This window comes from Eriocheir sinensis, chromosome 25, assembly GCF_024679095.1.
Source record: "Eriocheir sinensis breed Jianghai 21 chromosome 25, ASM2467909v1, whole genome shotgun sequence".
In the NCBI taxonomy this organism is placed as follows: domain Eukaryota; kingdom Metazoa; phylum Arthropoda; class Malacostraca; order Decapoda; family Varunidae; genus Eriocheir; species Eriocheir sinensis.
In genome coordinates this window covers 10,504,718-10,531,743 of record NC_066533.1, presented here as the reverse complement: position 1 = coordinate 10,531,743, position 27,026 = coordinate 10,504,718, and the positions used below count along the sequence as shown (strand labels likewise).

The window sequence follows — 27,026 nt, the reverse complement described above, 5'->3', positions numbered from 1 at the left end:
ATTCGCAGGGGAGGAAAAGGGTTGGGCAGGGAGGGTTGCAGACACACCTGCAATGACCCGAGCTGCAAAATTTAATAAAGGCTGCAGAATGCCCCGCACATGGGGTGCTCTTAGGTAAGCCTAGAATCCCATGCAGATTGATAACAGGAAAAAGATTTTCCAGAGTAGATCAAATCCCCGTGTGCTTCGAGAAATGGATCCTGCCATGATACCGTACCACTCTTATTGCTGCTGCTATAAAAAAATAGTACCTACTACTACTACTACTGCTATAAATACCATTATTAATTAATAATGTTATTACTGATACTACTGCCATTACCATGGCTACTACTAATGACTTTATTACTGTTGTTATTATTATTATTATTATTATTAGTAGTAGTAGTAGTAGTAGTAGTAGTAGTATCGTTATTGTTGTTATTATTATTATTATTATAATTGTTATTATTATTATTATTTTTATTATCACTATTATTATTGTTGTTATTATTACTACCATTATTATTATTATTATTATCATTATTACTATTATTGTTATTTCCTTGGCATAGGTTCAAGTTATTTAATCGCTCTACTCAGTTTTCTGTCTGCCCCGACTTCAACATTTCCTGGATTGGCAAGATTTTTTCATATTCTTAACTATATATAAAATATTTTGAACCTTTGCATGTCCATAATTTATGATGCGCATGTCCTGCCTCTCCACGCACAGCATTCTAGCAAATCTCCATTCTTCTTTTCTCTATTACTCTCTTTTCTCTTTCTCCATTCCTCTTTTCTTTATTTTTCTCTGGATCTTTTTTGAAGCGCCGAATTTCTGAACAGTATATACTTCAGGCCTGGCAGAATAGACCACACTGTTATTCATCTTTCTTTACAAGGGAGAGTTGCATGTTGTTATTTTTATTATAATAGTTTGTTTATCAATATTTCTCCATCCCATCTACGTTCTGATTTCCTTTTCTTGAGCTTGGTTTGCACTAACTCTTTGTCCTTGAATGCTCAGTGTATTTCTCTATTCTTGAGTGTTTCGTTCCCTATCAGTACTTGTCCTGCCAACCGATTACTCAACCTCACCTTCCTATTCACCTTCAGACGTGCTCTCAGATTGCCTAGGTTGGTATTCTCAGACACCCGCCTCTCACATATAGTATTTCCAAAGGCCGAAAAGGAGATTAAACGGGTTCTACTGCGTCTTTTCTTCTGTTCATGGTACAGAAGAATGGTCAAACTGCCACCAGGGTCATAAAAATACCCCAGGAAATCCTCATAATCGACGAAAGCCTTGTTATGTGTGCTTGAGCGCCGAAATGCTTAAGAAAATGACCCAGCAGATTCATCCTCTTCTTATCCTCATTTTTTTACACACACACACACACACACGTTCTACTTCCCCATTACCCTCCCGATCAATCTAGTGTTGGGATGCATATATCAGTTAAATACATAGAAGCTACATGTAAAATCCACCTCAACAACTTTATTTCTTTTGACCGTACATCTCTCGTAGTAAAAAGTCATTATTAAAGTGTAACAAGAAAATACATCGAACTCTTTCTGTATAGCGTATCATGTCAAGTCACAACCCATAGTCTTCCCTGTGCTTGGATAGGAAGGATAGTGTGGTCTCTAGGAATGCTGACCACTGGAGAGAGAGAGAGAGAGAGAGAGAGAGAGATTATCCACACTCCACTACTTCTCATTGCACGGTTTCCCCACTTACACACATAAAAAAAGAAATAGGAACTCGTACTTTTACTCTCTCTCTCTCTCTCTCTCTCTCTCTCTCTCTCTCTAGCATCATGGTGACACTGAAGACATCCATGAGTGTAGCATAACATCTCTTCAGCCCACTGCTCTGTTCAACCCCTTTTTATGTGTAGTTATAGCAATGGGAATGTTCTTTTTATATGGCCAATAACTTGTTAGGAAATCATGCAAACCAGGCATGACAAATGCTTTATCATTGTCACTGGGCCCATTTCTTTTACAATTTTATTTGCCCTTGGCCTGTCTGTGTCCCTGGAATAAAAAAAAAAATATACCAGATACATCAGCACGATACTGCCTTTTAAAGAATTGTTAGTGTTTCTATGTGTGGAATGGAGTCCCATAGTGAAAAGCCATGCAGGTTGTAACAGTCCTGCTGTCAACACACCAGCAGCACCAGTATTCACAATGATCTGTGGCTACAGTGGCTATGGTCCAGTTTGTCCCTGCACCCTTAACATGCCATTATCTGCAACACTTGGGGACTGAGGGCATGAAGTAGCCTGGCTGGAGCTGAGAGATGATACCACTTTTCCAAGCCCTTTTCATAAATCTCACATGGTAAAGTTATTTCACAGTTATACATATAAGTGTTGGACCATTAAATATACATGATGAGCAGGAACTCATGTAATAAAGCTTCATCCATCATAATATCATCTGAAAAATAATCTTTGATTCACACTTGTAGAAATGTTGTTATGCTAAGCAGGGAAGGAAGTGGGGAGAGAGGAACACACTCTGGAGGGGGAAGTGTAGCTACTGCCTATGCTCAACACACTATCTTTACCTAAACTTGATTAATATGAAAATATATTCCCGTTGATTTTCAGGTTGTGCTTTGTTAAAAATTATATACTCTTTTAATACATGTAAGTACAAAATGGCTACAGCTCTTTATAAGCTTGTGCCGTATGTTTGTGCATACAGTTGTGATCTAGGGAGGTAAGCATGGCTAACGTTGCCCAACTAACAGTATGTGAGCCAGTTGTTGGGAGGAGATGAAGATACAAAACACGGGCCTGGTGGCAGCTGTGGGGCAGCCACACCCCTGTGTTGTACAGGCCTGGTGGTGGCTGTGGGGCAGCCACATCTGTGTTGTACAGGCCTGGTGGTGGCTGTGGGGCAGCCACACCCCTGTGTTGTACAGGCCTGGTGGTGGCTGTGGGGCAGCCACACCCCTGTGTTGTACAGGCCTGGTGGTGGCTGTGGGGCAGCCACACCCCTGTGTTGTACAGGCCTGGTGGTGGCTGTGGGGCAGCCACACCCCTGTGTTGTACAGGCCTGGTGGTGGCTGTGGGGCAGCCACACCCCTGTGTTGTACAGGCCTGGTGGTGGCTGTGGGGCAGCCACACCCCTGTGTTGTACAGGCCTGGTGGTGGCTGTGGGGCAGCCACATCTGTGTTGTACAGGCCTGGTGGTGGCTGTGGAGCAGTCACATCTCTGTGTCGTACAGGCCTGGTGGTGGCCATGGAGCAGCCACATCTCTGTGCTGTACAGGCCTGGTGGTGGATGTGGGGCAGCCACATGTCTGTGTTGTACAGGTCTGGTGGTGGCTGTGGGGCAGCCACACCGCCGTGTTGTACAGGCCTGGTGGTGGCTGTATGGCAGCCACATCTCTGTGTTGTACAGGCCTGGTGGTGGCTGTGGGGCAGCCACACCGCTGTGTTGTACACCATCATCTGTCTCTGAGGAAGGTTTGCAGGGAGTGCCTGATGGGGCTGCAGCAAAACTGTCCCCCATATATATATGCCTTTGACCCACTGTGGAAGCCCTGCAAGGGCTGTCTTCAAGGGTTATTGCAACAGTCCCAATAAATGACATAGTCCTTCTAAGAAAGCCCAGCAGGAGCTGCCTCCAGAAGGTGGCTGCAATACAGCCCCATGCCGGACTAGTCCCTGCACTCAGTATCACTATGGTGGTGGTGGTGGTGGTGGTGGCAGTGGATTCCTTGTACACCATTTGAGCACGTGGTCAGGTACTGTTGTACATCGTGTCAGGGTGCTCCTGCACTAAGCAGGACATGGTAGCAGCCCTGCTGTCACTGCAGTAGTCCTGTGGTCACACTGAACACTACACACACGTACCCTTCTGTTGTAATCTTCCCTGAACAGAAGCCACACTAGTAAATGTGACCAATATTGGTATCTTTACATTCAGTGTCTGGAGGCTTCCTCTGCACCACATTTATATCAAGTATGTACATTAATGACCTTTAAGAACACTTTACATAGTATAAAAAATGGCATTGTTAACAGATAAAGTAAAACTATATGCACCAACAAGAAAACCCATAAAACAGCTTCAGAAAAAAAAAACTTTTACAACTCACTGAAGACAAGCAGGAGTCTGGTCCGAGAAAGTATAAAACCTATTAGCTATTAACCTTTGTAGGATCTCAGTCATGGTTAAAACCATTAAAGCAAAGTTAAAATTGTTAAAACTCTTCAGGTACCCCAAACAGGAGAGAGTGGAGGCAGGGAACAGGGGGAGGGCCGGGGCTAGAGGCGGCTCAGAGCTCATCGTGTTTGGGTCCTGAGAACTCTTCGTGGGAGATGTAGCCATCGCGATCCTTGTCCTCGTGGTGGAAGATCTCCTCAGTGATCTTGTGGGGGTCCTGGCCCTGCTCCAGCTCCTCAGCAGGGATCTGCGCCTTGATGTAGTTCAGTACCTGTCGAATGAACGGCCAGGTGAGGGATGAACTGGTAGTGGAGGACAGTACAGGGATATTACTTTGTATTTCGTCCTTCATAGAATTTAAATTCTCTCGGGGAGAAATAGCAAGACTCCTCTCCAGCAAAAAAGGATAATTCTTTCAGTTTTTCCTTCTGTGCTCTTTGTATATGAGCAGCACAAATGTTGCAAGCATTTCCAGTGTTGTTTTGCCCTTGACCTCCCTCTTGTGTCATAAAAAAGCAGCTCAGTTCCTAAAGCCCAGTGCATAGGATGATCATGGGATCGCAAATAGACTCTAAAATGCTTCACAAAAACAGTAATCATAGTCAAGGATTCTTGAGTGCTGGAAAACACACACACACACACACAGAATCCAGAAAGCATTGACAAAAATGGTACCTAGCCTGAGAGGTATGACATATGAGGAGAGATTGGAAAGACTGGGTTTGGCTATATTGGAGGAGAGAGGAGAAAGAGGAAATCTGATTGCAGTGTACAGGGAGATGAAGGAAATGGATATGATCGACAGGGATGACCTGTTTGTATGGGATGCTAGAAATACAAGAGCTAAGAGAAAGTATTTCAGGAGAACAAGGTGCCTGAGAGATATTAAGAAAAACAGCTTTCCTCATAGATGTATTGATACCTGTAATGACCTCAAAAGTTCAAGCCAAAACTATTCAAGAATTTAAAAGCTTAACTTGATTAACTGAGATTTGGAGTTTAGCTTGCTTCCTGTATCATAAATAGATAAATATAAGTATAATAAAATTCTAGATAAATACACACACACACACACACACACACACACATAAAGTCATAACAGAACAAAACTATGTAAAATCAATTGGCTATAACTGATGTAATAATTGCTATAGCCTATTCATTAACAAATTCAGTTGATTAATTGTTAATTCTTGTAAAACACCAGCACACTCACAGAAAGCTATTTAAAAACGCTGATGTAACTGTTGTATCAGTATATAAAACCATAAGTAAGCTATTGATTCCTGCAATTCATTGATGTGTGAGAAAAATAAGTAAAACCTTCATTGTCACTAATGCACTGAACGTGAGTTATTCTCAAGACAAGGTATGGATGTCTCTCATGTATGTCATCAGAAACAATACTGAACACCCATGGAGTAATGGAATGAAATTTGAGTAAAATTAATAGGCATGGTGACTAGCCAATGGTGCCCACCTAACCAAAAACAATGCCTTGCCTTTAGATTTTGCTCAAATTCCGTTCAATCGGTCCACGAATGTCCAATACTTTTTTTGCCGACTGTACACAGCCTGCATCATCTGTCTATTGGAACACGTGATTTTGCAACCAGGGATGCTACAATAAAACACGCCAATACCTTACAATATATTACAGGGAACATTATCAAGTATGCAAAGAGTCAAGAAAACACTCAATACGAGAACAATTTAAACTAGCATTGAGGATTCCACTCATGGCTTGATCAAGAAAACTTTTGGGAGGACACTGGACTAAAGGTGTTTTGTTTGGCAGTCTGGGACGACTAGGAACAGTGGTGGAGGTTGACACATGATTTTTTAAACATTATATTAGTACTTATTAACCTGGTAGCAGCGACGGGCCAAATCTGTGGCTTTAGCGTGTACCAGTGATGGGTCAAATTTTTGCCATGACATAAACCCCCGAAAATAAATGATGCATAAACTGATCACAAATACATTGATATATATTATGATATGGTTTGCGTGAGTGATGATTTTTTTCTCATTATTCTCGCTTTAAGGGGCCTTTAAGAAATATGACTCCCGCAGCTACCGGGTTAACAATTATGTGGCTAGTTTGGCTACTTTGATTTTGGGATGGAGTTAGAAGTGTTGGATTTTCAGAGTTAAGTCAAATATTACAAACTCAGTCATAAAAAAATTATATAGAAAAATCAACACAACCAACTAACCAAGCCTTGAAAAACGGGTCAAAAAAGACAAATCAGCCACATTGTTTTTTGTAAAGACTAATACGACTTTTGGAAATCCAGGCGTAAGTGTATCAATGGCAAGGAAAGCGTGGCTCCCTTCTAATGCCTAGGGTGGGGTGGGGGTGGGTGCTTCTTCCATAGAGAATTCAGACAGTTACTGAGAAGTGCAAGGTTAAGATGTGGTAATAATGTTTGGTAGACAATGACTTAGCTAGGCTTCCTTTGGCTTATTATTGAAAACTATTGTTATTATTACTATTATTATTATATTATTATTATTATTATTATTATTATTATTATTATTATTATTATTATTATTATTATTATTATCATCATCATTATCGAGATTCGTTATTATTATTATAATTATTATTATTATTATTATTATTATTATTATTATTATCATTATTGAGATTCATTATTATTATTATTATTATTATTAATATGAGAATAATTATCATTTTCATCATTATCGTTATTATTATTGTTGTTATTATTATTATTGTTATTATTATTATCATTATTTGATCATGATAATATCATTATAATTATCATTATTAATATCATTGTTATCATGATTATCATCATTATGAGTATCATTATTATTACTGTTATGATTGTTATCATCATTATTATTATTATTATTATTATTATTATTATTATTATTACTACTGCTACTACTACTATTATTGTTAACATATATGGCTTCCTCAGGGGCCTTCCTGTGAGGTTTATGAGATCTACAAGAGGTCTCAACTATTCACTGGGATCCCCGAGGGCCCTGAAGCTAACTTTTCTCTGGGGGCCTTTGTCCCCCAGGCCCCTCCCTGTAGCTATGCCACTGGACACTGGACAGTACGTCATATTGGACTGTTTCTGGCTAGTTTTTAAGGAAGTTCAAGGGTAAGCCCAATAACGACTTGGCAGTGTTAAGTCCAGCCCAGCATGGTTAGTAGCCCTGACGGAGCCCGAGCCTCGGGACTCTTTAGGTTGCAACGAACACAGAGGCGACAGCAACAGTGACAGCCACGAGCAGCGGACACGCCCCCAGCGCGCCGCCCCGCCCTGTCCTCACCTCTTCTTTGGACAGGTGCTCGTCGGAGTCCCCATCAATCTGCTTGAACACGTTCACCTGGGGGGGCGCGTCGCCGATGGAGATCAGCTCCACCTCGAACACAAGAGCGGCATCTGCAAGAGAGGAGCAAAGTGAGCAACGCAAGCCACGCACGCAGCTGTGTTGGAGGAGGGCGTGAGGCATCAATACAAGGAAATAACCAAATAGGCCCACGGAGGCTTATTGCTCCTTATCCTGCAAGAACCGTCTCGCTAGGGACACACACACACACACACACACACACACACACACACACACACACGAGTGACTTCGAGAACATAGTAGCCTTGTAAAGTGTGAAGGACAAGCAGGTGTGTGGAGCTTCACACCTGTCCTTCATAAGGTCTCCTAAAGACACCTCTACCTACTCATTCCTTTCTTCCTGCCCTCAATGTCTGCCTAATCAGCGCCACACACACACACACACACACACACACACACACACACTGAGAGGTTGGACAAATATAGACAAGGAGACAGGATTATCCGAGCTTAGCTCAGGCCCTGTAAACCACAAATACACACACACACACACACACACACACACACACACACACACACACACACACACCGTTTGAGCAGGCTCTTACAAGCTGTATTTGCTACAGAATTACGTATGTCTTATATACACATATTTTATACTGTCTCAACTCATGTATGCCTCCCTGGCGTGGTCATTCTCTCTGACCCAACGGCAGCAGTTCGAGTGAGTTCAGAAGCTGGGAAGCAGGGTCATTTTAAGTCCTGCCTGTCAGGACATCTCTCCTCCCGTATTTGATCTTGCTTTCGGCCACCTCTTTTGTTTCTTTTTTAGGAGCAGCGAGTAGCGGACTTTTTTTATTATTGTTTTCTTTTTTTGTGTGCCCTTGAGCTGCCTCCTTTGTTGTAAAAAAAAAAAAAAAAAAAAAAAAAAAAACCAACGACAATGCCCTATTCACCTTGAGTCTGCTAAGGCTCTGTGACAGGAAAAAACGCAGCCCACAGAAAGTTCGACGAGGACCTACAGCACCCCCTCGCCACCGCCACCTGCTGCGTCCCGACGCGCCTCCCTCCTTCCACTTCACCATCATCACAAGCATAACAATCATTAACTCATCCCCCTCGCCGCCGCGCTCTGGCCGGTACAAACTAAGTGCAGTGCCGGCGATAGTGTTTAGGGAGCAGCACTATGCCAGTCAACCCAAAGGGCCGCACCGAGGATATTTGCACCTCACCACTAGCCGCCCTGCCCCACTACACGCCACACTCACCCCGGCCTCCCACACCCTCCCTCACTATCCCTCAACTTTGTTTCTATTTTAGAATTAGCTCCAGGATTTATAATGATTAACTTTTCAGCCTGACGACTTCCATAACTTAATAAACCTTTTATCATTATTATCATTATTATTATCATTATTATTACACACACACACACACACACACACACACACACACACACACACACACACACACGAGGCCGCCACCTGGTTCACCTAAACAGGATAATGATGGGTAAACTTTTTGGCAAATGGAGTGTTAAGCAGGAGTGTGTTGGTGACAAGTCGACTTAATCAGCCATGGACAGATAGATAGATAGATATATACAAGGTCAGTAGAAGACCTTGGATAGATAGATAGATAGACAGATAAATACAAGGTCAGTAGAAGACCTTGGATAGACAGACAGACAGATAGATAGACAGATGGAGAGGAAGTGTTCTGCAAGAGTATTGGCATCGACTAACCCAAACAGCCAAAGATAGACCAGGTGGGATGACACTGTTTATTCTTCCTAGGCTATTAGTAGGTAGGTATGGCAGAGTTCACTCATGCTAGCGCTCACTCCTTCAGACTCACTCCGTTACCCACACCGCCGTCCTCTACTCACTGGGTGGGATGACGTCTCCGGCGCCTCGCTCCCCGTAGGCCATGTCCGAAGGGATGGTGAGACGCACCTTGTCGCCGGGGCACATGTCCACGAGGCCCTGGTCCCAGCCCTTGATGACCTGACCCACGCCCAGCTGGAACGTGAACGGCTGATTGCGGTCCAGGCTGTGGGGAGAGGGACGGCCAGGTGAGAGCTGTGTTATACTGGGACAGAGGGTCATATTTTTAAACACTACGGGGCCCAAGCACACATATTTGACAAGGCTTTCGTAAGAGTTTTGGGCATTTCCAGGGGTAGTTATAAGACCCTGGTGGTAGCTTGACCTTTCTTCTGTACAGGATCCTAAAAAAAAAACACTCATCAGAACCCGACTGATCTTTTCGACCTTCGGAAATATTTGATGTGGGAGGTGGATGCGTCTGATAAAACCGACCCGAGACTCGTATTATCAAACGCTTCAGGCTCCTGTTACTATTTTCAAAGGCCGCAGAGAAGATACGTCGGGTTACCATGAGTGTTTTCCCGTTCATGGCGAAGAATCCCTCCAGAACTAATGCTAGGGTCATGAAAAAACTCATGGAAACCCGTACAACTTCTCCGAGAGCCTTTTTAAATATACTAAGGTCCCCAAGAGTTTAATTATATGGACGAGAATCACCTCCAATCATTACCATTCCTATTCCTATGATAGTACACAGCGAGACAAAGGCCTTTCCCAATGTCCTCCCCTTGTCTGATATTAGAAAAGTGTCTGTTTTTCCTCCTCGTCCTCTTCCTTCCTGTGTCAAACTTTATTAAGACATGTTTTATAGTAGTAGTAGTAGTAGTAGTAGTAGTAGTAGTAAGTGTAATTATTATAAAAATATATCGATTATTTTCCTTCATATAATTATAATGGCCACATTTCTCTTCCCATTCCTTCTGCCCCCACAACTTCCTCCTCCTTCTCCTCTATATAAAAACCTCTGTTCCCTTGCCAGACCCTCCCCTACTCTTTCGTCATTCTCTCCACCCTATTCTCCTTTTCTGTCTTTTTTTCACCTCCACCCATTCCTCTTCTCTTTCCCCTCTTTATCCTTTGTCCCTCCCTGCCTCCCTTTCCTAAGTTTACTCTCCTCCCTTCTCTCGATCGCAGCCTCCCAAGTTCCACAGCCGGACGCATTATTAGGTTCATTTTTTTCCTTATTCTGCGGAGAACGTTCGCCCACTGTCAACACGCCGACCCACGATGAACCTCTTTTCCGTTGACTAAAGGGCTCAAGAAAAGGGAGGGAGAGAGAGAGAGAGAGAGAGAGAGAGAGAGAGAGAGAGAGAGAGAGAGAGAGAGAGTGGGGGGGGGGTTGAAGGGGCGCTGAGTTTTACGTACTCGCATTTTTTAATCCAACATGAATTCTTAAGAGGAGGACCGTTTGGAGAGAGAGAGAGAGAGAGAGAGAGAGAGAGAGAGAGAGAGAGAGAGAGAGAGAGAGAGAGAGAGAGAGAGAGAGAGAGACCCAAATGCACACATATACAACCAAGAATGTCTATACGTGTGTGTATTTAAGTAGATATATTTACCTAGGTGTGATATGCAGGAAATGAGCTACACTTGTGAGGTCCCGTTTCGTAATATTACTTTATCGTGTGTATTTACCAAGTTGTAGTTTTACAGGGCCTGGGCTGACGCTCGTGTGGTCCCGTCTCCGTATCTGTATTTGTCCAACTTTTCCTTAAAGCTTTGCACACTCTTCGCCGATACTACATCCTCACTTAGTCTGTTCCAAACCTCTATGATTCTTTGCGGGAAGCTATATTTCTTTGTCTCTCAAGCATCTTCCTTTCCTCAATTTTTTACTGTGTCCTCTTGTGTTCCTGGTGTTTATTCCTTCTTTTAGTAGTAACTCCTCATTATCTACTTCTTCCATTTTGCTCAATAATTTATAAATTTGTATTAGGTCTCCCCTTTCTCTTTTTTGTTCAAGTGTTGTTAGGTCCATCTCCTTTAATCCTTCTTCATATGTCAATCCCTTCAGCTCTGGAACCATTTTTGTTGCCGTCCTTGGTATTCTTTCTAGTTTCTTTGTGTTTCTTCTTCTGGGGAGACCACACTGCTTCCGCATATTCCAATTTTGGTCTAATCATAGTGGTTATTAACTTTTCATCATATCCTTATCCATGTAGTGGAATGCTAATCCTATATTTCTCACCATATTATACGTATCACCGAATATCCGATTAACATCACTCTCGGGCTGTTTATTATCTTGTATTATCACTCCTAAGTCTCTCTCTTCGTGAACTTTCTTTAATATTTCTCCATCTCCCATTTTATATGTCCATTTTGGTGTCCCTTCACTCTTACTCATTTCCATTACATGACATTTCTTCACATTGAATTCCATCTCCCATTCCATACTCTATTTCCAAATCTTGTTCAGGTCATCTTGCAGAATTTCACAGTCTTTACTGTTTCTTTTATGTCTTAGCAGTTTTGCATCGTCTGCAAACAGGCTCATATAACTGTTAACTCCCTCTGGTATATCATTTACATATACTAGGAAAAATACTGGTGTGTGTGTGTGTGTGTGTGTGTGTGTGTGTGTGTGTCCTATTACAGTTATAATAAGCTGTGTCGGGAGTTTGTTTTTTCTGGGGGTCGTCTGTAATGTAACCTTGGACTCAGTCACGCGACCCTCACGTCCCAGCCTCCCACGAGACTGGCTTGGAGGCGTGGCAGATCCTTCCCTCCCTGGCCGGCCGTGTTTACAAAATTCAAGGCTTATTCCAACACACAAAAGGCAAAAATGAGTCATATTCGTAAACATTTCACAGCCGAGGCACACATATCTAACAAAGCTAGAGTTTCGGGCTTTTTCATGGGTAGTTTTTCTGACCTTTGCTGTAGTTTGACGATTTTTCTGTGCCATGAAACTACAGAAACACTTAATAGAACCCGATTGATCTCCTTGGGTCAAATTCTTAAAACATTTCAGCGCCCAGGTATATAATAGACAAGGTTTTCGTAAGTTTTGGGCGTTTCCAGGGGTAATTTTCTGACCCTTGTGGTATCTGACCATTTCTATGTACCATGAACCTAAAGAAACACTTAATAGAACCCGATTGATCACCTTGGGGCATATTATTAAACGTTTCAGGGCCCAAGCACATAATTGACAAGACCTTCGTAGGAGTTTTGGGGCACTTCCTAGGGTAGTTTTCTGACCCTGGTGGTAGTTTGCCCATACTTCTGTACACCATGCACCTAAGAAACATTCATTAGAACCCGACTGATCACCTTGGGGCACATTCTTAAACATTTCAGGGCCCAGGCACATATTTGGCAAGGCTTTCGTAGAAGTTTTGGGCATTGAAATTCAAGAAACATGGCACAGTAGAACCCGATTGATTTCCTTGGGTCCTTTCCTTCGGTTGATTTCCTTCTTAAACATTTCAGGGCCCAGGCACACATACTGGACAAGACTTTCGTGGGAGTTTTGGGCTTATCCAGAGGTAGTTTTCTGACCCTGGTGGTAGTTTGACCATTCTTCTGTATACTTAAGAAACACTCATTGGAACACGATTGATCTCCTTGGGGCATATTCTTAAACATATCACCGCCCAGGCACAGATATTGGACAAGGCTTTCGTGTGAGGTTTGGACTTTTCCAGACGTAGTTTTCTGACCTTTGTGGTAGTTTGATCATACTTCTGTACAATAAACCTAAAGAAAGTCATTAGAACACGACTGATCTCCTTTTCGGAAAGTTGTAAAGTTTCGTTTAGTCGGCGCAACATCTGTGGTCATATGCCGGAGAGAGACAGAAGGGGAAGGAATTATAGGAGAATGGAACAGATCCCAGGAGACAGGACACAACCCCAGATTAATTCACTGCTGGGTGGACAGGGGCGTAGGGTATCGGAAAAGCCGCCCAAAAATTTTCCACTCCGCCCGGAAATGGAACCCGGGTTCTCTCGGTTGTGAGCCGAGTGTGCTAACCACTGCACCACGAAGCCCCCCTTTTCGGCCTTTGGATACAGGTAGTTGATGTGAGAGGTGAAAGCGTCGACAAATACCGACCACAGCTGGACTGATATGGGACGTGTTTGTGAGCTTCGTTATGCTTATCAATTTGTGGCTTCCTCTGCGGCGGATTTTCAATAGCATAGAAATTTGGTGTTCTCAGTAAGTTCAAGACAGACAATCATAACCTTGGCCAGACAGACGTAGATGAGAGAGAGAGAGAGAGAGAGAGAGAGAGAGAGAGAGAGAGAGAGAGAGAGAGAGAGAGAGAGTTCCGTTAGACCTGGCGGGCGTTGACACCTTCCTTCCTCAAGACTCTCTCTCTCTCTCTCTCTCTCTCTCTCAGGATAGAGGGAAAGTAGGTATATTGATATTTTTAGATCCGCGGGAAGAGAAATAACCTTTATAGAATAAACTAGGAATTACACACACACACACACACACACACACACACACAGAGAGAGAGAGAGAGAGAGAGAGAGAGAGAGAGAGAGAGAGAGAGAGAGAGAGAGAGAGAGAGAGAGAGAGAGATTTTAGGCCTAAAAAACAATACGATGAAAATGATCTCGCCGCATCGCTCCTCCCTCTCCTCCAACTCCTTCGGCACCATACGAGGCACTGTTTCGAGGGTCAGCAGGCACTAGATATACTTAACCTGGGTCTGGAGTCGTAGGTAAACAGGGAGGCAAGCAAATAATAGTTACGGTAGCTATTACCACTACTATTACTACTATTTCTTGATTTTGGCAGCACACGAGGCACCGCTTGAAGGGCCAGCAGGCACCAGACACGCATAACTTGGCAGTGAAGTCAGAGGGAAGCAAAGAAGCAAGTAATGACAGCTCGCAAGACACACAGCTGGAGGTTATAATTAGGGACGGAGCTTCAATTTTACTCCTTCATTACACTATAGGCACTGATTCTAGGACCGCCAGGCACTCGACATGGTAACCCTAACGCAAAGGTCGAAGGCAAGAACGAGGAGAAAAAAGGGAAGGAGACGACAGCTGCGGACACACACATACCTCGAGTCAAATTTCTTGCCATCCTCGAGCAGTGTTCCCGTGTAGTGCATCGTCAGCATGTCCCCCTTCTTGGAGCGCCTGTCACATGAGTCCTCCTTCTTCAGGCTCTCCACTTTCAGCTCCTCCGCGCACACAGCGGCAGCCAGCGCCACCACTAACAGTAAACCTCGTGGAGTCATTGTGGGATCGATGAATTCACGGCCCCAACCCCTCAGTGGTCTGCGTGGATCTGGCCGGCACTGGCGAGGTTACACACGGGAAGGGGGCGGCTGTTGCGTCATAGCGGCCGCGTCTCAGCCCGCCGTAGTTGTCTTCTCTCTAGTGACTTTTGCAGTCTTCCTTTGTGTTGGCTGCTACAAGAGTGTTTTTTCTACCGCACCTACTCCTGCAGAAGTCAACCACTTGTTGAATCGACTCTTTAAGCTGTAAAGTAATATTAATAAATGAGTGTATACCCCTCGAAAAGTAGTGTTCATGTGAAAGTCTGTACCCTAAGCTTGGTATTTTAATTAATAGTTGCTCAAGGGATTGTTGATTATACGTTTAAGTGTCTAAGAAGGATGACGGGAGGAAACGTGTCCCCGGCAACGCTGACGTGGCCTTCGTCACGGGCTGCTGCAGGACCCAGAACTTGCCTCCACCCTGACTTATATGGCATCTTGTATCGGTCGCCATGAAAGTATCTCACATAAAATACAGAAATGTAACAGGTCATTACATCAGCGTTTCACATGACTTCTTTTTGATAATATTATACCAAGGTGACAGTCTGGCTTCTTTGAGTTCATATTTTAACCCTCAACACTCCGGAGTCAGGCGGACCAAACTGTAAGGCTGCCACTCTGAGCAGGTAATGTCATGTACACGTGTTACAGCGACCCTGTGTGTAAGGTTTCTGACGTGGTGGCTACGGTGAGGGAGGATGATATTGATCCACGTGTGACGCCTTAGGTCAAGGCTTGATTGATTTGCTGCTCGACTGAATGAATGAAGCAGCTGATCATAGTACGGGTGGCGCAACAGTATTGAGTCGCTATACACTGATTGGATGAGCATAGTTCGACAGCCTTCCCACTAAGTTGATGTGATTTCCCCTTAGCCTTAGCACGCCTTGGACTCCTCAACAACGGCAGAATTGTCATGGGGAGTTGATTTGTTATAGCAATCGCTGTCTCGATTCTCCCTTGGGGTAGGCTGTATAGCCCCAGCAAACTACCAAACAACAACAACATTACTTACACAGCCGCCACTTTACAAATATTTATAGCTGACTGCCAGACAGCGGGAGACTCACCGCTCTTCGTATTGTCTCCCTGCCTATTGTGGTTGTTTTCTGCTCCCTGCCTCCTTTTCTCTTTCCCTCTCCTACTTTCCAGCTTCCTCTAGAAGTCTACTACTACTATAACCTGAAAGATGGATAGATAGATAAATAAGTAAGTAGATAGACAAGTAGGGAAGTAGAAAGATACATCCATCCATACAAATATACATACGTACATGCATATATATATATATATATATATATATATATATATATATATATATATATATATATATATATATATATATATATATATATATATATATATATATATCATATGTATTATATACTCATCCATGGTCTAGTGCAGTACGTGGTTCCCAACAAAGGGTCCATGGACCCCAAGGGATCCATAGAAGAATTTCAAGAGGTCCATAGTTTCCTGAACGGAACGTCTTCTGCTTTCATACAAACAATGCAAGGTATTTTACATGAATGCATTCATATTTTGCAGAAAAAATTCTATTAATTAATTTTGCTTGCTTAACCCATTTCTTTGTAGGGGTCCACAGGTGAAAAAGTGACTGGAAAAGAGGGAACGGGTCAAAAAAGTTGGGATCCACGGGTCTAGTGGTCAGCGTGCCTAGCTACGAATCCGCAAGCCCGGGTTCGAATCCCGGCCAGGGCAGTCGGCGTGCAGCTCACCCAGCTGTTCATCCTCCCATTCGGACTGCTGGTCGATAAATGGGCACTTTAGGAAACATTGGGAAGGTAAGCTGTGTTAACCTGGAAGTCACACTGGCCCCGTCCTGGGGTAATGGGCTTAATTCCCACCAAAGGCTCAAGGCGACGGGGACGAGCACCGTGGCCACGCGCACCTATAGCGTATGCCCCCAACTTTGCCTCCATTATAGCTATCATTAGTGTCATTATCATTATTTCATTAGTTTATGTATCTTTACTTATATGAATCCGTATATATATATATATATATATATATATATATATATATATATATATATGTTTATATATATATATATATATATATATATATATATATATATATATATATATATATATATATATATATATATATTATTTTTTATTTTTTTACAGCTAAGGAGACAGCTCAAGGGCGCAAAGAAAAAAAAAGAAAAAAAGGCCCGCTACTCACTGCTCCCAAACAGAGGTTAAAAGAGTCCAAAATCAGAGGTTAATTTCGGGAGGAGAGGTGTCCTGATACCCTCCTCTTGAAAGAGTTCAAGTCGTAGGCAGGAGGAAATACAGATGAAGGAAGATTGTTCCAGAGTTTACCAGCGTGAGGGATGAAAGAGTGAAGATGCTGGTTAACTCTTGCATAAGGGGTTTGGACAGTATAGGGATGAGCATGAGTAGAAAGTCGAGTGCAGCGGGGCCGCGGGAGGGGGGAGGAGGCATGCAGTTAGCAAGTTCAGAAGAACAGTCAGCGTGGAAATATCGATAGAAGATAGAAAGAGAGGCAACATTGCGACGGAATTTAAGAGGTAGAAGACTATCAGTATGAGGAGGAGAGCTGATGAGACGAAGAGCCTTAGCCTCCACTCTGTCCAGAAGAGCTGTGTGAGTAGAGCCCCCCCACACATGAGATGCATACTCCATACGAGGGCGGACAAGGCCCCTGTATATGGACAGCAACTGTGCAGGGGAGAAGAACTGGCGGAGACGGTACAGAACGCCCAGCCTCGAGGAAGCTGATTTAGTAAGAGATGAGATATGAAGTTTCCAGTTAAGATTTTGAGTTAAGGATAGACCGAGGATGTTTAGTGTTGAGGAAGGTGATAGCTGGGTGTTGTCAAAGAATAGGGGATAGTTGTTTGGAAGATTGTGTCGAGTGGATAGGTGGAGAAACTGTGTTTTTGAGGCGTTGAAGGACACCAGGTTCTTCTTGCCCCAATCGGAAATAATAGTAAGGTCTGAGGCTAAGCGTTCTGCAGCCTCCAGCCTTGAGTCGTTAAGTTCCTGAAGGGTGGGTCTTCTATTAAAAGAAGTTGAATAATGCAGAGTGGAATCATCGGCGTAGGAATGGATAGGACAGTTCGTTTTGGAAAGAAGATCATCAATGAACAACAGAAAAGAGTGGGAGATAGGACAGAACCCTGTGGGACACCACTGTTAATAGATTTAGGGAAGAGCAGTGACCGTCTACCACGGCAGAAATAGAACGGTCAGAAAGGAAACTGGAGATAAAGGTACAGAGAAGGATAGAAACCGTAGGAGGGTAGTTTAGAAAGCAAAGATTTGTGCCAGACCCTATCAAAAGCTTTTGATATGTCCAGCGCAATAGCAAAAGTTTCACCGAAACGGGTAAGAGAGGATGACCAAGAGTCAGTTAAGAATGCTAGGAGATCACCAGTAGAACGCCCCTTGCGGAACCCATACTGGCGATCAGATAGAAGGTCAGAAGTGGAAAGGTGCTTTTGAATCTTCCGGTTAAGGATTGATTCAAAAGCTTTAGATAGACAAGAAAGTAAAGCAATAGGACGGTAGTTTGAGGGATTGGAGCGGTCACCCTTCTTAGGTACAGGCTGTATGAAGGCATACTTCCAGCAAGAAGGAAAGGTAGATGTTGACAGGCAGAGGCGAAAGAGTTTGACCAGGCAGGGTGACAGCACGGAGGCACAGTTTTTAAGGACAATAGGAGGCACTCCATCAGGTCCATAAGCCTTTTGAGGATTGAGGCCAGAAAACATCATTTGTAAGAATCTTTATAACAGGCATAAAGGAGTCAGAGGGGGGATGAGTAGGAGGAATATGCCCAGAATCGTCCAGAGTGGAGTTTTTAGAAAAAGTTTGAGAAGAGTTCAGCCTTAGAGATAGATGAGACGGCAGTGTTGCCGTCAGGACTGAGGAGTGGAGGGAAAGATGAAGAAGTGAAGTTGGAGGAGATGTTTTTGGCTAGATGCCAGAAGTCACGGGAAGAGTTAGAAAAAGCAAGGGTTTGACATTTTCTATTAATGAAAGAATTTTTGGTTAGTTGGAGAATAGATTTGGCACGATTTCGGGCAGAAATGTAAAGTTCATAATTAGCATTAGTTTGAAGGCTCTGGTACCTTTTGTGAGCTACCTCTCTATCATTGACAGCACGAGAACAAGCATGATTAAATCAAGGCTTTTTAGCGTGAGGAGTAGAGAAAGAACGAGGAATGTATGCCTCCATTCCAGAGATAATCACCTCTGTGATGCGCTGAGCACACACAGAGGGGTCTCTATCCTGGAAGCAATAATCATTCCACGGGAAATCAGAAAAGTACATCCTCAGGTCGTCCCACCGAGCTGAAGCAAAATGCCAGAAGCATCGCCTCTTCGGTGGGTCCAGAGGGTGTACAGGAGCGATAGGACAGGATGCAGAAATAAGATTGTGATCGGAGGAGCCCAACGGAGAGAACAGTTTGACAGAATAAGCAGAAGGGTTTGAGGTAAGGAAGAGGTCTAGAATGTTGGGCCGATCTCCAAGACGGTCGGGAATACGTGTAGGGTGCTGGACCAACTGCTCTAGGTCGTTGAGGATAGCAAAGTTGTAGGCTTGTTCACCAGGATGGTCAGTGAAAGAGGATGAAAGCCAAAGCTGGTGGTGAACATTGAAATCTCCTAGGATGGAGATTTCAGCGAAGGGAGAGTGGGTCAAGATGTGCTCCACTTTAGAATTCAAATAGTCAAAGAATTTTACATAGTTGGTAGAGTTAGGTGAGAGATAAACAGCACAGATGTATTTAGTAATAGAATGACAGTGAAGTCTTAACCAGATGGTGGAAAATTCAGAAGAGTCAAGGTCGTGGCCACGAGAGCAAGTGATGTCGTTGCGCACGTAGGCGCAACATCCAGCTTTGGATTAAAATTTAGGATAGAGATAGTAGGAGGGAACAGAGTAGAGATTGCTGTCAGTAGCCTCAGAAACCTGTGTTTCGGTAAGGAAGAGAAGGTGAGGCTTAGAGGAGAGATGATGTTCCACAGAATGAAAATTAGAGCGAAGACCGCGAATGTTGCAGAAATTGAGAAGAAAGAGGTTCGAGGAGTTATCAAGACACCTCTCAGGTCGGCAGCCAGAAGGGGAGTCCTCCCTGGGGGAATTTGTGGTCCCCCCCCCAGTCGGGGACTCCGAGGCTTGGTGTATCTGCGCCATTTTGAAATTTTAATTTTGGGAAAAGGTGTATATGTTGTGTGAATGCAGTGTGGTGTGGATAGAGAGAGGATCTGTCTTTAGAGAGCATGCTGAACTACTCTCCGGTGTTGGTGATATATATATATATATATATATATATATATATATATATATATATATATATATATATATATATATATATATATATATATATATATATATATATATATATATACTGTTATACCATTGACCCTTACGCTTGTCCTTTCCTTCACCTATGTAATCAATGCCAATTTTGCCTTGTATCCTGCTAATGACCCCGCGCCTACTATCACTACTAGTACTATTGCTGCTGCTACTACTACTCTCTCTTTATATATATATATATATATATATATATATATATATATATATATATATATATATATATATATATATATATATATATATATATATATATATATATATATATATGGGAAGCAACGGCTTGTAAGGCTCCTGGCTGGGGATCATGAGATTAGCGCGTGATCTGAGCATGGTGAATGAGACAGGTCAACCATTTTTTCCCCACTATTGGCAGTTTGGCACACAACAGGGCCACTCGACAAATACACACCTTTGATTTACTTTCGCTCATATTATTAATCCCATTATTCTAGGTAGTGGGTAGCTGGGGTCATAAGTGGCTCCTAAACTATCCCCAACGGAAAAAAAAAAAAAAAAGCTGCACGTTGTCTCGTGACGTCACAGCCGCGCCAAAACAAAAACAAGCCAGTGGACGTCAGTTTCGGTTTGACATTTGGTCGAAGACTGCATCCTTGTCTGAGTATTGTGTTTTAAGCACATTACATTACCTTCAGTGACTCAGAAGTGTTTGTGAAGCGCTCTTGTGTGTGTGTACACGGCGTAAAGTGCAAACCAATTTCTGGGTGCCATGTAGGCCTATAGTTCTGTAAATTGTGATGGTAAAAGGTCGTGTTGCAACGGGTGTTCAAAATGGCAAAGACGAGACAATACTTAGTAATAGACAATATTTAGCAAGGAACAGGAGATGAGAGGCAGTACAACAGAGGAGCAGGATGGATTGCAGCAGTCAAGCAAGTTGCAACAGGATCATCATCAGAGGAGCTGAGAGCCCTCTCCTGTTGATGACAGACGCTGCAGTGCAGTGCAGCTTCACAGGCTATCGGGTAAAAAATGTATGTTTTGTTTTCAACTAATTAGTTATCTTTTGCCAAACCAACTTAACCTAATGAATGTAAAATCAGGTAAATATGTAATGTACATATATTTACACTAAGAAAATATGAACAAGACACGTTTTAGCACTGATCTGGTAAACCTAACTAAAGCTAGTCACTGGGTTATCATGATGCACCCCAAGGAGACCTATGAAGGTTGTGTTCGGGATTATTTGGCCGTATTACTTTCAGACTGTTGGAGGATAATTTTATTTATTTTGGGGAAATGCTGGAACAGATTTTGTATACTCTTTTTGTCATAACTAACTCAACCTTCCCTTCCTCCTTTCTTCCTTCCCCTTCCTCCAACTTTTAAACACTGTTTTCTTCCTTCCCCTAACTCAACCTTCCCTTCCTCCTTTCTTCCTTCCCCTTCCTCCTTTCATCCTTCCCCTTCCCCTAACTCAACCTTCCCTTCTTCCTTTCTTCCTTCCCCTTCCTCCTTTTTTCCTTCCTCTTCCCCTAACTCAACCTTCCCATCCTCCCTTCCTCCTTTTTTCCTTCCCCTTCCCCTAACTCAACCTTCCCTTCCTCCTTTTTTCCTTCCCCTTCCCCTAACTCAACCTTCCCTTCCTCCTTTCTTCCTTCCCCTATCCCTAACTTCACCTTCCCTTCCTCGTTTTTTCCTTCCCCTTCCTCTAACGCAACCTTCCTTTCTTCCTTCCCCTTCCTCTAACTCAACCTTCCCTTCCCCTTCCTCTGACTCAACCTTCCCTTCCTCCTTTCTTCCTTCTCCTAACTTAACCTTCCCTTCCTCTAACTCAACCTTCCTTTCCTTTCCTCCTTCCTTCCCCTTCCTTTAACTCAACCTTCCCTTCCCTTCCTCCTTTCTTAATTCCTTCCCCTACCCCTAACTCAACCTTCCTTTCCTCCTTCCCCTTCCCCTAACTCAACCTTCCCTTCCTTCCTTTCTTCCTTTCCCTAACTCAACCTTCCCTCCCCTTCTCTCCTTTCTTCCTTCCCCTAACTCATCCTTCTTTTCCCTTCCTCCTTTCTTCCTTCCCCTCCCCTAACTCAATCTTCCCCTTCCCTTCCCTTCCTTTCTTCCTTCCCCTTCCCTTCCTCCTTTCTTCCTTCCCCTTCCCTTCTCTTCCTCCTTTCTTTCTTCCCTTTCCCCTAACTCAACCTTCCCTTCCTCCTTCCCGTCTTTCTGGTAGAATTTAACATCAAAGAGTGCTACTTCTGGTGCCAAATGTTTTTGGGAAAGTTTTCAAGTGTTTGCCCCCTCTGGGAAAAATCCTGGATACACCACTGCTCACTTCCTGCATGAAAACACACACTGGAGAATAAAGGAGGTTTGAAAGGGAAAATGAAGAACTGGATGGAAAGCTACTTAAGGGGAAGAGAGATGAGAACAGTGGTAAAGGACACGAAATTGGAATGGAGAATTGTAGAGTGGAGTGCCTCAAGGATCGGTATAGGCACCTGTACCTACTCTTCCTAGTACATAAGTAAATGATATGCCAGAGGAAGTAAACAGTTATATGAGCCTGTTTGCAGATGATGCAAAACTGCTAAGACATATTAGAAACAGTAAAGATGGTGAAATTCTGCAAGATGACCTGAACAAGATTTGGAAATGGAGTATTAAATGGGAGATGGAATTCAATGTGAAGAAAAGTCATGTAATGGAAATGGGAAAGAATGAAGGGAGACCAAAATGGACATATAGAATGGGAGATGGAGAAATAGTAAAGAAAGTTCAAGAAGAGAGAGATCTGGGAGTGACAAAACAAGTTAATCTACAACCTAAAGAGTCATGTAAATAGGATATTCGGTGATATGTATAAAATGATGAGAAACATAGGATTAGCATTCCACTACATGGATAAGGATATGATGAAAAAGTTAATAACCACTATGATTAGGCCAAAATTGGAATATGCAAAGGCAGTGTGGTCTCCCCACAAGAAGAAACACATAAAAAAAACTAGAAAGAATACAAAGAATGGCAACAAAAACGGTTCCAGAACTGGAGGGATTGACATATGAAGAAAGATTAAAGGAGATGGACCTAACAACACTAGAACAAAGAAGAGAAAGGGGAGACCTAATACTAATTTATAAATTTTTGAGCAAAATGGAAGATGTAGATAATGAGTTACTACTAAAAGAAGGAATAAACACCAGGAACACAAGAGGACACAGTAAAAAATTGAGGAAAGGAAGATGCTTGAGACATAAAGAAATATAGCTTCCCACAAAGAAACATGGAGGTTTGGAACAGACTAAGTGAGGATGTAGTATCGGTGAAGAGTGTGCAAAGCTTTAAGAGAAAAATTGGACAAATACAGATACAGAGACGGGACCACACGAGCGTGACCCCAGGCCCTGTAAAGCTACAACTAGGTAAATACACACAGCTCCGATAGTTCAGTTAGTTAAAGTGCTGCACTGCAGGCTTTGCAGCGTGGCAGGCAGAGGTTTGAGCCCTGCTCAGGCCAGGTTTTTCTGCTGAATAGAAGTGGTTACTGTCCTCCCTTGAGCAAGGGGAATGGGGTGTGAGATTTGTGAGGTCCTGGCAGTACCCAGAGATAGACTAATGACCCTTGCTCTATTTAGGAGGGTACTTGCTGGCGACTGTGAGTCCAACTCGTGATCAGGCCATGGGTGAATTACACACACACGCATGCATGCATGCAAAAAAAGAACCTTTCAAGCTTACAACAGATTACTCAAGAATCCCTCTCTTTTTTGCTACTTCAGTTGGGCGTCATCTTCATGAAAAATATCACGTGCGTATAATTACAACTCCTCTGCCTCATTACTGATGAATGTTGTGCAAAACACAAGCAGTGATTATATTTGGTATTCTTGAATAATCTGCACAAAAAAATTGCTGTTAAAATCTCCCTTTCAAACACCCAAATGTATTTTCAATTACACATTATGTTTTAGATAAAGCCATACTGCTGACTAAGAGTAAGGTTGCCATAATCCTTAAAGGGCATCATGACATGTGTGGATAGGTGAAAGAATCTCCAACAGTGCAGTGTAAGGAAGGAAAGTTAAAGGTGCTGCATTCATACCCTGCTATAATGAGGAAAGTTGAATACCCTATTGTCATGAGCTGAACCTGGGAAACATGGATAAATGTATGTGAAACATTTTTCAGCATCACAGACAGCCATCAAATTAACACTATGCCTATTGGTTCTGTATATAGAAGCAGCCTTTGCATGATCTTTTTTTCTTATGTGCTGCCTTTAGCACTGTAAGGATCTCTTGCGGGGCCTGGTGGATGGCCCCAGACTGTTAGTGGTGCAGGATACTCTTGTTATTTTAGGTGACTGGCATGATATATGGCTTGCTTGGCCCATGTTGCTCCCTGGTGGTCCTCTTGATCAGTTACTGAAGTTAGGATTGATTGAAAATCTGGACAGCATGTGGGTAATCTTCGGCCACTTGGTAATGATTGAAAATTGTCAGTGTCTTGCAGTGAGACTTTAATCCAAGTCAGCGGAATCACTACATCTACACGGTGACCACTCAGCCATCGCCTCCCCTGGTGCCTTTATCTCAATATGACACCCATTTATGGCACTAACAGCATCAGGAAATCCAGCATTTTCTTCAATCTGAAGAGTCTGTTTATAGTATACTAGGTTCAGGGCCATTTATATAATACGATTTGGGACCATATCAACCAGTGTCAGTTATTTGCTGAACACAATTGAAGACAATAAATTCAACAAATCTAAAAAGTTCAGCAGTTTCTTGGTGTTCTATTCCCTATGTACCTCAAGGCCATTTAAAGATTTTCTTTTGTTGCATCTGGTAGGTATGAAGCCACCTTGATGTTCAGGGCTGTACTTTCTTCCACAGCCCAGAGAATTTTGGTAAAGGTGTTGTAGTAACTGTCAGGTTAAAAAAATCAAGGTAATCTTTCTCTTCATGACAGTCTCTGAAACCTTGCTGCTTTGGATGACTTTCCCTGTTGAGAAACATGATACTGTAAAATATTGCCAATTTACCAATACTTAACTCTGGCAAGTAAAGTCTTGCAACAGCCAAAATGTTATCTTGGATTGGAAGTATTTCTGGATATTTACCAAACTTTCTGCATATATCTCAAAATAACACATGACCAAGGAGGGGATCTTTTATATGCAAATTCTAATCTTACTTTCATAATTGTGGAAAACTTACTTTCTATCAAAAACTTAAGAGGGACCTAAAATTAATATATACTGTAATTAATTGGTAACATTATTGAAATTTTCCCTGGCAAGTATTTGGTCCCTAGGCACAGGCTCCCCTGCACCTACATAAGGGCTTCTAAGTATACTGAAGAGGAATGCAAAGGCATGAATAAGATATTTTAAATGAATATTGATAAGGAAAGCAGATAAGATGTCGATGAAGTTTCAACAAGACCCTTATGTACTTTCCTGCAGTAAGCAACTGAGGTAGCATCAAGGAGAGGGTGCCTCGAGGTTCTGTGAATAGTGAAACGTCAGAATTTACTCTTTACTACACTCCCACACGACCTCTGCGTGTAACGAAACACATGAAAAATTAATCCAGACAAGTAAAGGTTTTGCTGGCGCCGGGGATTGAACCTGCAACCAGCGAGACGGAAGAGCCACGCCTTAACCAGTCGGCCAAAGAGGTACCCCACCGCATAGTAAGTTATGGGAGGCTCGCCCATCAGGCAAGTCAGCTGCACTACATGGCTCCCCATTCCTATTAAGATTAATTTGTGTGTTGAGATTTACCATTTTCTATGAACTCTTCAGAGAGCATGGGCCATCACTCTACCTGTTACCCCTTCGGGGAGACAACAGAATCACAGGAGAGGATGCCCACCGCCTTGCCACCAGTGAAATGCCAGAATTTACTCTTTACTATGCTCCAAGATGACCTCTGTGTGTAACGAAACACTCAAAAAAATAATCCAGACAAGAAAAGGTTTGCCGGCACTGGGGATCGAACCCGCAACCAGCGAGACGGGAGAGCCACTCCTTAACCAGTCCGCCAAAGAGGTACCCCGCTCGTAGAGTGAGTTATGGGAGGCTCACCCTTCAGGCAAGTCAGTTGCACCAACAGTAGTACCACCAGTGATGTCTGTACTATCTCATCAGGGGTTGGAAACAAGATGCGATTGACGGTATGCCTGCCACGGGTAGACTTCAATTCCAAAAAAGTTCCAAAAAACTCTTCCTCCTTGTCTTGCTGTTGTTCTGAGACAATAAATCTGTTAAGTTTGTACTAACTATTAGTGTCAAAGTTATGGTAAAATGAGGTCAGTACTCTGGGAGCCCCCAGCTACATTGTTAGTAGCTTTGGTATCATTCCAGAAGCACACCCGTCTCACTGTAAAGGACTTTTATATGCTATATGAAGTACTCTGTGCATATACAACACACTGTATTGGTTTCTATTCCAAATTACTCTTTTTTGCAATATTAATTTCATAAAATATGGTCTGGGGGATATGTTGATAGATTTCTCTTTTATTGCATTTTTGCAGCAGAGCACAGGTCAGGTATGGTTAGGTTAAATTTAGTTGTTAGGTCAGCTCAGGTCAGGTTAGATCTACTTTGGGTAGATGTGATCGTTTTTTATAAATACGTGATACACTTCACACTGTGCCCACCAGGTCGCTGACCGCCAGTGACAACAACCAGCAGCACAATGCCAAGTGTATAATTTATCATAAATAATAAAATTTAACCAAACCAAACATGAGCTGACCTAACTTTAACTAAATCTAACCTAACCACACAACCTGTGCTCCACTGCCAAAATGCAATAAACTGAGAAAAATCCCTCAATACATCCCCCCCGACCATATTTGAAGAAATTGATATTTCCCAAACAAGTGATTTGCTACAGAAAGCAATACAGCAGTGTGTTGTATGTGCACGCAACACTTAATGAAGCACGGAGGTGTCCTTTGCAATGATATAGATGTAATTCTGAAATAATACTCCAGGTTTGTACATAAAATATTTCTAGCAT

The 27,026-nt window shown here is 42.8% G+C and overlaps 1 protein-coding gene across 7 annotated transcripts; it reads right to left on the bottom strand.

Annotated features, from left to right (window-relative positions):
- Window positions 1-1,463: 1,463 nt before the first annotated feature.
- On the bottom strand, window positions 1,464-14,683 carry LOC127003344 (uncharacterized). 7 transcript variants are annotated; one of them, XR_007757045.1, is made up of 6 exons: window positions 14,423-14,683; window positions 9,398-9,561; window positions 7,489-7,601; window positions 3,347-4,444; window positions 3,085-3,172; window positions 1,464-2,866 (listed from the first exon to the last, which is right to left on the bottom strand). XR_007757045.1 is itself a non-coding variant. In XM_050869865.1 (4 exons), the coding sequence occupies exons 1-4, from the start codon at window positions 14,599-14,601 to the stop codon at window positions 4,286-4,288; spliced, it is 615 nt and encodes a 204-aa protein (XP_050725822.1). In that variant the 5' UTR covers window positions 14,602-14,683; the 3' UTR covers window positions 1,464-4,285. The 7 variants fall into 7 exon arrangements, 6 of the variants coding, with proteins under 6 accessions (XP_050725822.1, XP_050725817.1, XP_050725820.1 ...); XM_050869865.1 differs by having other exon boundaries at window positions 1,464-4,444; XM_050869860.1 differs by lacking the exons at window positions 7,489-7,601; window positions 9,398-9,561; window positions 14,423-14,683 and having other exon boundaries at window positions 2,909-4,279.
- Between the last annotated feature and the right edge of the window lie 12,343 nt (window positions 14,684-27,026).